The sequence below is a fragment of the Alligator mississippiensis genome, chromosome 6 (genome assembly GCF_030867095.1).
Source record: "Alligator mississippiensis isolate rAllMis1 chromosome 6, rAllMis1, whole genome shotgun sequence".
NCBI classification, from domain to species: Eukaryota; Metazoa; Chordata; order Crocodylia; family Alligatoridae; genus Alligator; species Alligator mississippiensis.
In genome coordinates, this window is record NC_081829.1 from 45,661,977 (window position 1) to 45,675,992 (window position 14,016).

The following is a 14,016-nucleotide window of genomic DNA, read 5'->3' on the forward strand; positions in this document are numbered from 1 at the left end:
TGAGAGAGAGAAAGAGAGAGAGAGAGAGAGAGAGAATCAATCCAAAACATTATTTACAGTAAAAGTATCATTTATGTTCTATGTTATTAGCAGGTAAAAGGGACTTGAAATAACTGTTGCAAATGGATAGTTAAAAGTAATTACTAATGTTACTAAGCTGTGAACTTAGAAAAATACAAGTGAAAAATATTAAAAATACCTTACACAGTAAGAGATGCTTGGCATAACAGATGTACATGAAGATAGTTTTTCAAGAGCTGGTACAGCCTTCCCCAAAAATCCTTCAGTGACATTGATTATATCATGACAAGTTACATATTTACTACTGTGTGCATAATATTTGTAGCAATGTTATAGATGGAAACATTTGACTATTACAGGCCCTTAAAGTGTGGCTTAATTCATTTTACCTACACTTTTCTTATACCTTAAGAATTTTAAAAATATTTAGTTCAAATCTCGCTTAATTAAAAAGAACTACAACTTCTCACATTTTAGTTCTAATTACAGACTCTATGTTAGTCCTACTTGCTCTTCTTTCTAGGAAGATAACACATCACCAATAGAACAGAGCTAGCCACAGCACAAGCTGCCTAGAGAGAAAGTGTTTGCTACTAATTTTTTCAAAGAGCCATCCAAGATATGGCAAAGCAGGGAGAAAGAGGAGCAACTTCTACAACCCCATGAACATGCTGGCAAAAAGGAAATATTTTCAGAAGCTGGTACAGGGAAAGAAGATCAGCCTAGAGAGAAGAACTGCAAAGGAGTTCAGAGAGTGCATTATGTTGAAAGATGGCCTTCAGCTGAATATCATGCTCTTTTTACAACCTCCAGCTTGTGAATAAACCAACACAACACATGCTCCTTTCACTAGCTTATAAACTCACACCAGCGTCCTTCCACAGCAGGGATTTCTAAAAAGAGCATTCAGAGCCCAACTTAAGGTTTGAAAAAAATTAAGACTATTGTTACCATATATACTCTAATTTACAACAAAGATTTTTGTCTCTCCATTTCCCATTCAACATCTTCATCTTGGATTGAGTACAAGGGAGGGGGCAGATTGCTGCAGCTGCAGTTCTGGCCCCGAGCTGGGTTTGGGGTCAGAGGCAGGGCCATAGCCTATTCCCCAACCACCTTCCCTCAGTTACAGCTGCAGCCCATCTCTAGCCCCAGGTACAGAGCACATAATAGTTCTAGCCCCATGCCACCAAGCAGCAGTGACAGTGGCAGCAGCTGTGGCCCTGGCTATAGCTCCAACCCAGACCCAGCACTAGAGCTGCCACTATCCTAACCACTGTCACCTGGACCAGCAGGGGCCAAAGCCACTACATGCCCTATGCCCTGGCCATAGTGGGGCCACAACTGAGTGCAAACTGGGAGGGCAGGGGAGAAACCAACAAACAGGGGGTTCCGGCACAAGGCGGGGGGCTTGACTCTCCCTGCTGCCTGCCCTCCTACTTCCCCCACTGCTTCTTACATCCCTATCATCGCTGCAGCAGTGGAAGGAGGGAACAAACTTAAAAACCTACCCCTAATAAATTAGATTCTACGCATGGAAAATTAATAAATTTATGAATTTTTCATGTACAGAAAATGGAGTGCTGACTTAAATTCAAAGTTGTCTTGGATTTGGGTAAATATACTAATGTATTCTTCAGTGCAAACCAGCATCTAACGTAGAAACTGTGTTTAGAAAGTAAAATTATAGAAAACGTAATGTTCCAGCAAGATATGTCTCCTTTACTTCTGCCTATCAGCACATGCATAATGCTACCCCTCCCCCAAGACCTTGTAGCTGCACATCTACAGCATAAGAATACTACATAAGACATTTAGGATACTGTTTAGGTTCTAATTACATTTAATTTACCTGTATAAAACAGAATTTAATAGGGATCTACACCAGTCTTTTAGTAGGGGAGGGGAAAAATTAGCCCTACAACCCTAATCACGCAGAAGTCATGCTTGGTAAGGGTAAGAAAGAATTATAGAGGATTGGGAGCTCCTCTTGAAATAAACAAGCAAGCAAAATGCAGCAGTTGTTTGCTATAGGAGCTATAATTTTTTATTCTGAATTTGTACAAAGTTCCTAGGCATAACATAGTTTTACATCTCCTTAGGAATTTAGAAACGTAGCTTCTATGGCAAATGTTTCTGCCATGCTCTATATGGTTAAATGTAAAATGATCTATTAAAGGTCTTCTGAAGACATTTAAACTTTTACAGATGCCTGTACATCCAGGAAAGAATGAGATCAGGAAAAAGCAGCAGATGATTTTGCAACAAAAATGATAAAGGGCGTGGATGGTAAGTCATACAGGGAGAGGTTGAAGGAAGTAGACATGTTCAGTTAGCAGAAAAGTTGCTTAAGCAGACAGGATAGCAATCTTCAAATACCTAAAGGTCTGCCATAAAAAGAGGGAAAATACCTTTTCTAACTGCAGAGAGCAGGATATAAACCAATGACTTGAAGCTGCAGCAAAGTAGGTTTAAATTGGATACCAGGAAAGACTTCTTCACTACTACAACAACAAGGCAGTGGCATTGATTGCCTTGGAAAACTGCAGGCACTCCATCACTGGAGATGTTCAAGAGGATGGAGAGCCACTGGTTGGGAGTGAACTGGGCATAACTATGCTTATGTTCTACTATACCTATCGTGCTTCTGGGCTTTGCTGTTTGCTGCATAGGGCTAGGAGGGAATTCCCTCTTCCTCACTCTCCCTCCCCCTGCTGTTTTTTTAAGCCTTCCTCAGAGGCATTGGGTGTTGGCTGCAGTCAAGGCTGTGGATTGTGACTGGGCTATGCCAATGCTCCTGCTGGGACATAAACCTAGAGCAGGGGTAGGCAACGGTTTTTGGACAGTGCTGAAAAACACCATAATGCCTACCTGGGAAGGTGCTGGAGTGCTGGCAAGGCAGAAAAAAATGAGGGCAAGGGGTACATGGCAGGATACCCTGCTTGTGTCCCTTGCCCCCCACCCAAAGCCCCAGGTTCTGTGGCTGCCAGCAGCTACCCTGGCTCTGGGTAGCTGCTGGAGCCAGGCTGCTCCCAGCAGGGCTTGCAGAGTCCCAGAGCCAGGGGGATGAGCCTGGCTCAGCTGTTTGCACTCTGCCCACTGCTTGCTGCAGCTGCCCAGAGCCCGGGCTGGCTACAAACAGCTGCGCCAGGCTCATCACCTCAGTGCCGGGAGCTGGGGAGAGACAAGGGCTGTGCTGCCTCAGGCCCCTCCCCCACTGCCCGCTCCGAGGCACGCCTGCACATGCCGTTGTGGGGCTGATGCTGGAGCCTGGCACAGCTGTTTGGAGCCTCCCAGCTACAGCCGGCCCCGGCTCTTGGGAGTGCTGACAGCCAGGACCCCGGGCTGCTCCCAGCAGTTAGCTGGGATGCTGCAAGCCCTGCTGGGAGCAGCCCAGGCTCCATTGCTGGCAGCAGCTACCTGGAGCTGGGGCTGGCCTCGGCATGCCAAGCAAAATGGCCTCGTGTGCCAAACTCGGCACGCGTGCCAGGGGTTGCCAACCCCTGACCTAGAGGCACCTGGCTAGAGGATCTTGCCCCTCTACTTGGGGTCAGACTGATCGACATATTTGGGGTCAGGTAGGAATTCTACCCAGTGGTCAGATTGGCATGTACTGCAGGGGGTTTTGCCTTCCTCTTTAGCAAAAGGGAGCTCTTCCTTGGACCTCAAGCGTTCTAATATAATAAAAGCCTCTGTCTGCCTGTTTGTCTGTAACGCTCCAGGCCAACTGCATGTGCACCGCTGAGAGGATGTGCACTGAGTAGCTGCGAGGGCCTGGAGCATTATGGACAGATGGGGCAAGGAAGCAAGGGAGCCATCACCCTGCCCCCCCACCCCCCAACAACAGCTGACAGAGATGAGGAGGCAGTGGGGAAGAAAGGAGAGAAAGAGGGAGGGGAGCAGGAAGGGGAAGGGAGGTTTCCAGTGGCAGCATCCCCCTGCTGCCACCGCCCAGCCTTGACAACAGCTGGTGGGGAGGGAGGGAGGAGAGGAGGAGGGGAGGCATGTTGTATGCCACCTGGTATTGGTGACCGCTGCCGAATGCAAGCTCCCCTCCCCACCCTGTTCCTGGAAGCCAGCAACAGCAGCACAGAGTGGAGTGGGGGGGGGGGGGGGGGTGCACGGGGCCACACCTAGAGTGGTGCCCATGGGGCCAGACACAGAGTTAGAGTATTAAGTCGTGTATTGTGTCAAGGTAGTTTTACTAACAGATTAGACAATGAATTTGTATACAATGGTTTGGATAAGGATATTCCTGCCTCAGGCAGAACACTGGACTGGTTAACCTATGGAGGTCCCTTCCAGTCCTACTTCTCTGTGACGCTCAGTCTCATGCAGGATATAACAGGCAATTACAGTGTCATGCACATAGATGCACAGCATGATGCACAAAATGATCACCAGAAAGTTGTTAAATTTCATTTAGTAACAGAGAGAATTCAGGTTCTAATACAGAGAATATCCATTAAGTTACAGCCCCACATAGTGTATACTAAACTAAGTATCAAGAATAATCATAATGTCATTAACATTTGGATTAACTTTGTATATCAGTGATTGACATGACATTTCTCACCTGAAGGGGCATAAAACAGAACACGGCTTTCTTCTAATAGAAGTCACCTTCATTTACTATCTTGTATTAATACTACGGGCACATATGGAATATGGGATAATAAGATATTCGAAACCAGATATAATCAGGAACCAAAAGTAATTCTTATGAGGTTAACTATGAACCTCTGCACTAATTTAAAAATACAAGGAGGGGTGGGAAATAAATTTTAAAAAAAATGTTTATCCCAACAATAAAGAAATAATTGGAACTAATTACATAATAGGTTATTATTTCCACTACAGAGATTTGTTTAAAGCTAGAAATTAAAAAAATGAAAATCAACAAAGTATTTACCAGACACATGTATAGCTATATCTAGCCAATCATCAGCATTACAGTGAGAACTTTCACTTTCCTTGAGAGAACTGAATGATTCTATTGGTGTTGCTCCATGCTCTAATTCTTGAATAAAGACTTCCTCTGGATGTGCTTCTATCGTTCTATTTGGATCTTCTAAATCTATACAATCATCACTAAAGTCTTCGCTTAGGTCATTTTTCTCACAAGAGGACAAGGAAGATATAGATATTTCATCCACATCGTCACTCATACATAAAACTTTTGAATTATGTTTTCCCAAACTGTCATGCAGGATTTCACTTCCTTCTTTTCTGTGACTGTCATTTTTCATTGCATCTTTTTTTTCATCCATTTCCTTACTATTTGTTGATATCTCAGAATTATTATCCATGAAACCTGAGTCAGTAGTTGTACTCTTGCTATCACCCACAGTGATCTTTCCAGTAAATTGTTGTCCATTACGCTTCAGGAAAGAAGGACGACTCATTTGGTATTCCAAAGCAGCTGCAGCTCCAGATTCATTTGATAACAGTGTTTTTTTCGAACCACAGGTTGATATGGCATTATATGCCCTAGTAAACCCATATTTTAAAGGTTCATTTCCACTGGGTATATTCAACTGTCGTGTATTTCTTGATAATAAAGTTGCCCTCTGAGATGATCTGATGGCTAGATGTTGATTCTGATAAGGCCTTGTGAGGTCCACAGCTCTGTTAAAGGAATGTGACCTGGTTAGGGATGCAGGGGGAAGGAAAGAATTCTGAATGGAATGTGAAAAACTTTGCGATCTAACCATTTTTTCACAGGAATAAGTTTCTTTGTCTGTTGATTGTGCCAGACCCTCTCCTGAACTGTTCCTGGTGGCACCAGAATTAACCCTAGGTCTCTGTAAGCCTACAGAAGGCCTATTTCCATAAAATCCATCTAAACGAGATTTTGGAGCATTGAGTCCAGAATACGAAGTTCTGCCTAATAATGTACCTTTGGAGAATTTTGCTGAACTAGACAGTACAGGCAAAGACTTTGGGTTTAATTCTTTTGTAGATGATACAAACATATTGGTTTGCTTGGATGTTTTCGATGCTAGTAAAGCAGTGTCATCCAAACCCACCCTGTGCACATCTTTACCAAATGTTTCTCGAGACTGAGAATACTTTTCAGAATCACTTATTTTTTCATTGGAATTATCAGCAAAGTTAGATTCACCACCACGCTGATTACAAAGTTGATATTTATTTGATTTTCTCCAGTTAAAAGAGGAAGACATATGAACAGTGCCATTGTGCTTGGTGCCACTTTTGCCATTGTTGCTTTGAGTAGTCCCTGATAAATTAACAGTGGTCCCATTTGACAATGGCTGTAGGACATTGCCTAAAGACTTTGTTTCATACTTCGGTAACCTGGAAACCAAAGATGTCCTGATATAATTTTTTTCTTCCATGAGCTAATCAGGTGCATTGGTCCTACAAGTCTGCTTGAATCTGAGGAAGAGAAAGTGAGAAAAAACAAATCTGAATTAATACAACTTTAACAATACAGCAAAGCATATTCAGCTCATTTGTGTTTTGGAAGAAATTATTTATTTATTTATTTTTAAATATTTTAAATTTAACTTAAAACTTTTTAGTTCTACAGGACTAGAAATTTCCTGTCTTTTTCATATAATAAGTGCACAATCCATTGTATTATCAAATAAGTAAATAAATAAATAAATAAAAACCTAATTTTATAAGTGCATCCAGCTCTGTGTGGTTTCCTGCCAGTTCACCTCGGAGGGTATTTCCTGGCCTTTGGTTCCAGTTGTGATCTGTCCCAGAATACAGTGCCCCTAGCTTCCCAGTTCCCTCCTCCCTGCAGTGGAGCCAGGAATGTGGAAGCCTGGACTTGCCACAGGGCTCTAAGGTTTTCTACCCTCCTGTTTCTCACCGGATTTGAAAAGATCAGCGATCCCCAGGAACTGTGGGCAATGGTGATCCAAGTCAGACAGCTATTGTGGCACTTTCCTGTGAACTAAGCCTGTCACTACCAAGATGGTGTGGGTAACAATATGCAACAGCTTCAGAGGCCATGTCTGTTCCATATACTAATACCAGCTGGTTCTAATTATAGGTCAACCTGTCTATAAGTTATCCACTTTTTTTACCTCTTTTGAAAGGAAAACAATGGGCAGTGGAAGAATTTCAACTCATGATTTGAACAATATAGCAATGCTACAAAGGAACTAGACAGCTGCCTGGTCAACAAGCTGAATTGTTCCTAATGCTTGGCAGCGAACACTGCAAGATTTCTAGATTAGTTTTCATAGCTTAATACAGTATTAAAAAAAAAAAAAAAAAAAAAAAAAGCACTACCCAGACTTGGTGCACTGATCATGATGGGAAACAAAGATGTTCACTCAGTGAAGCATAAGTCACAAAATTTTGAACACATTCATAACTGAGAACAAGAATGCCAAAAAGAAACTACAGCTTGTCTCCTCACAAACACAGATAACAGGTTGCTTTAATTTTCAAGTGTCCTGTATCAATATAAAGGGAGCTTTTTTTGTTGCTGTTTTTACTTTTGACAGGTAAAAATTGCACAAGTAGTAATATTGCCATTCTAAAATTTCATAAATGACAACAGATGACACACACTGTGAATGTCCCTGTTATACAGTTGTTAGTTGTAGCTGTGTTTGTCTTCAAAAGAGTGTTTGTGCCTGGAAACTTGAAAAGAACAATTTTTCCAACTATCTAGCTGGTCTAGTAAGAAATATCACATCTACCCAAAGAACCTTGTTTGCCTGCTATACAGGGTTGGGTTGGTTTGATTTGTTTTGGGGTTGTTGTTTTTTTTTGGGGGGGGGGGGGAGGGTGTTCATGTGCTATAATATCACTACATTCACACTAGTATTTCTTATTTTTAATTCAAGAAACTTTTTTAGTAGAATTCCACCAAGATTCAGATTAATACTTGCTGAAAAATTATGTTGATGAGCATGACCTGTGAAGAAAAACAACTGGACCTGTACCCATTCTCACTTCTCTTCTACAGAAATCAGGAAGGAAGGTTCCCTATGTCCTCCTTTAATATCAGAAAGTCAGGTATGTGAGAAACATGCTAGCTCTACACAGGAAAGGGGCCTCCAAGCTCATGTTTCTAAGTGTCTATAGACTAGAAGGACAACAAGGTCCACCTCTACTGCAGGTAGACATCCATAAAAAGAAAGTATCAGCTTTATCTTGGTTAGGTATGCAAAGATTATGACTGAAAATGTCATTTTTAGCAGTCAACTTGGCATATTCTATCACTGCTACTGAACTGTCACCAAACTCAAAGAATTTTCAGAGAGGTACTTCTTGGATTAGTACTGCATTCTAACCAAGTCTTAACATACAAGAGTAAGTCCCAAAAAGAACCTTAACTAAAAACTTGCTAGCAAAAGATGCATGTATCTAGAGAGAATGGGTTGCTTTATATTCAGATTATTCCTTAATGATTTGACTCAATATCCTGATTTTTTTAATCCTGTAAACTAGCTATCAATTATAGTGAATATGCATTAATGCTTCATTTGTATGGAAGAATTCTAAAAAGATGTCAGACTTAGTGTGTCTGATATAAATCAGATTACAATTCTAGGTTAATTGAAACTGTTATTTTAGTGTAGTGACATACAGATACATAAACCAAAGGTTACAAGGCATAAATGAATGAATATGCAAATAAACTTTCCTCTCAGGATGCATCAAAATATAATAGAGACCTACCAAAAATCACAAATTCACAGATTTTGTCTGTTGTGCAGCCCTGCCTCCCTCCACCAATCAGTGGTGAGAGACGGGGCTGCATGGCAGACAGCGCTCAAGCAATCAGCAGGAGGCAGCGCTGTACAATGGATAGCCCTCACAGCCAATCAGCAGCAAAGAGTGAGGGCCACTGGGGCCCCTCAGCCAAAGGTGTTGGGGGCCCCAGCCACAGTAAGCCCTTGAAAATGGCAGCCAGCTCCATGATCTGCCCATGAAATGAGCTGCTGCGTTGGGTAGAACCCTAAGTACAATGGCTTTTGGCAAGAAAAAACAAAAAGTCAATTGACAAAAAAGCCATCAACTGAAACCTGAAAATAGTGCCTTTGATTTGAACAGATGGATGTCATTTTCTTGGATATGGATATCGTTTTCTTGGATTTTAGCAAGGCCTTTGATACAGTATCTCATCCCATTCTCATAAATAAATTAAGAGGCTGTGACAGATTTTTACACCTTCCAGTGAGTGGCAAATTTGCTTAGTGGTCACACCCTGAGAATGGTAGTAGACAGGTCGGTTTTGACCTGGGAGGATGTGGATAGTGAGGTCCCACAGGGTTCGGTCCTTGGACCTGTACTCTTCAATATCTTCATCAGTGACTTGGATGAGGGTGTGAAGTGTACTCTATCCAAGTTTGTGGACAATACTAAATTGTGGGGTGAAGTGCACACTCCAGAGGTTAGGGAACAATTGCAGGCAGATGTGGATAGGTTAGAAACATGGGCAGTACACAATCGGATGCAGTACAACAAGGACAAGTGCAGAGGGCTGCACCTAGGGCACAAAAATATCAGCACACCTACTGGCTAGGAAGTGACCCTCTCAGCAGCACAGAAGCAGAAAGGGAACTCGGTGTCATAGTGGACTCCCAAGATGAACATGAGTCATCAGTGTGATGAAATCATCAGCAAAGCAAACCGCACTTTATCATGCATCAGCGAAAGTGATTGGTGGGACCAAGTAGGGAGCAGGCCTGAGCCACACACTGCCACCCCTCCCTCCCCCCAAGTCCAGGACCAGACCAGGAATCAGCAATGCTGATAGCTCACCACTGGGTGAGGCAGAATCACTCTTTTTTCCACCATAAACTGCTTGAACACCTGTACAATTAACTTTTGTGTCAGGAAAAGGGAGCATTTTTAGACAAATCTAATGCTTGTCCATTGACTTAGAGGAGAAAAAGTACAAGACATCAGATAAAAGAAAGTAGAAAAAAAATCCAGAAGCATCATGGGCAGATATCATTGGAAAGAAATGATTCACAACTCCTCCCTTACATAAAGATATGATGTTAATACAGATTTAATTGCCAAAATTGCATGTCAGATCTTTAAAAGACACAGAGAAGGAAAGGGCGGGGGCAGGGGGTGGAATCTTCTTTAGACAACAGCATACAGTAAAATCTTTCCTTGGGATAGCAAAATACATCAAGTAAGATTGGATATATGCACAAGTAAACCTTGATGGAACAATATTGAATTTACAATGCAAAAGTTCCCACCGCTATAATGAGAATTTTGCCAGGATTAGCAGTGGGGAAGCACTATGGAACAGGTATCTACTATGCACATCTCAAAAGAACACTCAGAATATAGTTTTTGCATCTGATAACATAAAATGGAATTGAATACTAACAGCAATTTTGCTGGTCTTCTTCTGGCTTCTAACATACTTGTAACATACTGTTTTGTGCCCTTTTACATGCCTTGCCATTTGCATCTCAAATCAAATACCATCACACAAATCAAATATTTATTAGCACAAGTGTTAAAATATGCATTTCAAATTGCAATGCAATAACAGGAATAGAACCTGTTTATGTCCCCACATAAAGCTCTGCTCAGTTTTACATAAACGATACGGTGGATTCTGAGGCAGGCAGCTACAAACAATGGTGTACTTTATATCGGTCCCCCTGGAATATTTGTCTGAACTTGTGGTAGACATATGTTTGAACTGACTCTCCCTTACTATAAAACAAAAAGGGGGAGACAGCTGGCAAGGGATTTTCTAGGATAGCTTTGAGACTGAAACTTAAATAGCCTGATTCTGGACACTCTGCAGGACTACTGAAAAAGAAACAGGCAACAGCAGGTTGAAAAGGTTTGCTGGAGAGAACTGAAGTCATCTTGGGCAGAAGCAGGGTGGAAGAAAATTTGTTAGCTAGATGGTGCTAAGGGTAAGCTTATTAGCACAGAGCAGACTAACTGGCACTGTCAATCAGCAGTGCTAATTAACCTACCAGAAACATCAAGTGGCCATGGCTACACTGCTTCCTGTTTAAGAGGCAACCCACCTAAAACAACAGAACGCTTCTGGGCACCACCATGGCAGTAAGTTTCCCCATCACAGACACGGCTTTAGACCGGGGCGGGAAATTATTATGGGCGGAGGGCCACTTACCCAGTTTTGGCAGGCTATCGAGGGCCAAATGGGTAGCCCCGTCCCTTCACAGGTGCCCCGCCCCCTGGTCACCATCTTGGGACCAATGTCCCAGGGCCAGCACCAGTGGGGCCCAAAGCGGGGCACAGGCTGTCAGGGGTCTGTGGAGCTGGGCTGGGCTACACCAGCAGGAAGAAGGGGGAGCTGGCCCAGCTCCATAGAGCCCCTGCCAGCTGCAACCCCGGGGCACCAGTGCAGGCCCCATGCTCCCACTAGCTCCCTGCCCACTCACACCCAGTGCCCCCCAGCCCCACGGTACAGGCAGGGTGCAGCACACAGCCCTGACCCCCTGCTCGCCAGCAGGGAAGAAGCTGGTGCTGAGCGCGGGGAAAAGCATCCCTTCGCCCACCCCATGACTAGCGATCCCTGCTGCAGGCTCTCGCAGCCCACACAGGGCTATTTGGAGCAGGCACAGGCAGTCCCAGGCGGGCTGCAAGTGGCTAGAGCACAGGGCACTGGCCACAAGGCAAGCGAGGGGCCGCTCTTCCTGCGCTCAGCATCAGCTTGTAACAAGGTGCATAACACCTTGTTACAAGGTGGTGCTGAGCACTAGGGAGCGGGGCGGTCCTGTCATTTTTGACAGGAATCAAGGGAGAGAAATATTAATTTTCTACATTCTTTAGGGGCCCCGCAGGCCAGATAGAATGGCCTCGTGGGCCGTTTTTTGCCCACTCCTGCTTTAGACCACTGAAGAGCTGTACGTTACTTTGGCTTAACGATCTGGAGGGTCGGGATAAAATTCACCTATTTTCCACTGCTCCCCACGGTGAGTTTATAAACAGCCACCAGATCCCCTCTCAGTCTTCTCTTATGGTGGCTGAATAGGTTCAGGACCTTTTGTCTATCTTTGTAGGGCCTGGCCTGCTGCCCCTTGACCATGCAAGTGGCCCTTCTCTGGACCCTCTCAAGCTGAGCCACATCCATCTTGAAGCGCAGCACCCAGAACTGGATGCAGTACTCCAACTCTGGCCTGACCACCGCTGCATAGAGGGGAAGGATCACCTCCCTGGACCTGCTTGTGATGCCTCTGTAGACACACAAGGTACGGTTAGCCTTACTGACCGCTTCCTCACATTCGTGTCTCATGTCCATCCTGGAGTCAACAATGACTCCAAGATCCCTTTCTGTCACTGTGTTGTTGGGAAGGGTGTTCCCCAGCCTCTACACGTGTTGCAGGTTCCTTCTCCCTAGATGCAGCACCATGCACTTGTCTGCATTGAATTCCATTCTATTCTCATCCGCTCACCTCTGTAACCTGTCGAGATCTAGTTGGATTCTGTCCCTCCCCTCCAATGTGCCACTTCTCCCCATATCTTTATGTCATCAGTGAATTTGGACAGCATGCTTTCCACGCCCACCTCCAAGTCGCTGATAAACATGTTGAATAGCACAGGTCCGAGGACCGAGCCCTGGGGAACTCCTCTGCCCACATCCCACCAGGTCGAAAATGACCCGTCCACCACCACTCTCTGGGTGCAACCATCGAGCCAATTTGCCACCCAACTGACTGTGTAGACATCAACGTCGCAGTCGCCTAGTTTTTTTTGGGGGGGGGTTTATGAGAATGGGGTGAAAAACAGTATCAAAGGCCTTCTTGAAGTCCAGGCAGACAACATCCACCTCAACACGTGCATCCAAGGACTTTGTGACCTGGTCATAAAAGGAAATAAAGTTAATCAGGCAGGATCTGTCCGCAACGCACCCATATTGGTTGCCCCTGAGTACTACCTCCCATGCTGGTCATTTAGTCGAAGCCTCTGCTCAAAAACAGGACCATTTCCTCCTATCACATCCCAGTCAAGGCTTTGTCTAGCCAGGTCTTAAAAACCTCCAAGGATGAAGAGTCCACAACATCTCTGGGTAAGCAGTGTTTTACTACCTACCTTTCTAGTAAGTAAATTGTTCCCAATATCTAAACTTCAGCACTGGTGAGGCCACATCTGGAGTACTATGTTCAGTTTTGGGTTCCCACAGAAGAAAAAATGTGGACAAATTGCAGAGGCCAGCAGACGGCAATGAAAGTGGTGAGGGGGCTGGAGCACATGACTTCTGAAGAGAGGCTGAGGGAACTGGGCTTATTTAGTCTACAGAAGAGAAGACCGAGAGGGGATTTAATCATAGCCTGAAGGGTGGTTCAAAAGAAGACGGAGCTAAATGATTCTTAGTGAAGGCAGATGACAGAACAAGGAGCAGTCTCAAGTTGCAGCAAGGGAAGTTGAGGTTAGATATTAGGAAAAGCAGTCTTTTTTTCTTTTTTTTTTTAAAGAATGTAGTTGGAAACCGTGTCCCAGTCCCTGTTCAGGAATATGGAGGCAAAGAATTCATTAAAGAGGTCAGCTTTTTCATTTGCCACAATCACCACATTGCCAAGCCTATCCTGTAGAGGGACCCACGTTACCTGGTGCCTTCTTCTTACTTCCTAATTTGAAAAAAAAGACTTTTTATTATCCTTAATTCTGGTCAGTAGCCCTAGCTCCATCTCTGCCTTTGCCTTCCAAACAGCCTCCTTGCAGTACCGAGCAACAGAGGTGTAATCTTCTTTGGTGATAGCCCCTTGCTTCCACTGTTTGTACACCTTTTTTGCCCTCAGACATCCCTAGATGCCTTTGCCGAGCCATGGGGGCTTCTTAGCACTCCTGCCCCCCTTGGTGTGCATTGGGACTGACTCCCTTTGAGCTCAGAGGATCGTTTCCTTGAGGAACAACCACCCGTCTTGGGGTCTTGGAGTTTCAATGAGAGGGGAGTCCAATGCCTCTCCTACTAACCTTCTTAGCTTACAGAAGTCAGCCCTCCTGAAGACGAGGACTTCTGCCTTGCTGCTTGCTTTCACCACCCTGCACCGGATA

General features: G+C 44.2%; 1 protein-coding gene across 13 annotated transcripts in view; it reads right to left on the reverse strand.

Moving 5' to 3' along the window:
• Window positions 1–14,016, reverse strand: part of CCSER2 (coiled-coil serine rich protein 2) — a 139,340-nt gene that overhangs the window by 112,988 nt on the left and 12,336 nt on the right. For all 13 annotated transcript variants that reach the window (XM_014601688.3, XM_014601689.3, XM_006272384.4 and 10 more), the window contains one exon: window positions 4,934–6,420. In XM_014601688.3, coding sequence (XP_014457174.1) covers window positions 4,934–6,380 — 1,447 coding nt within the window. In that variant the 5' untranslated portion in view covers window positions 6,381–6,420. The remainder of the gene's footprint in view (window positions 1–4,933; window positions 6,421–14,016) is intronic.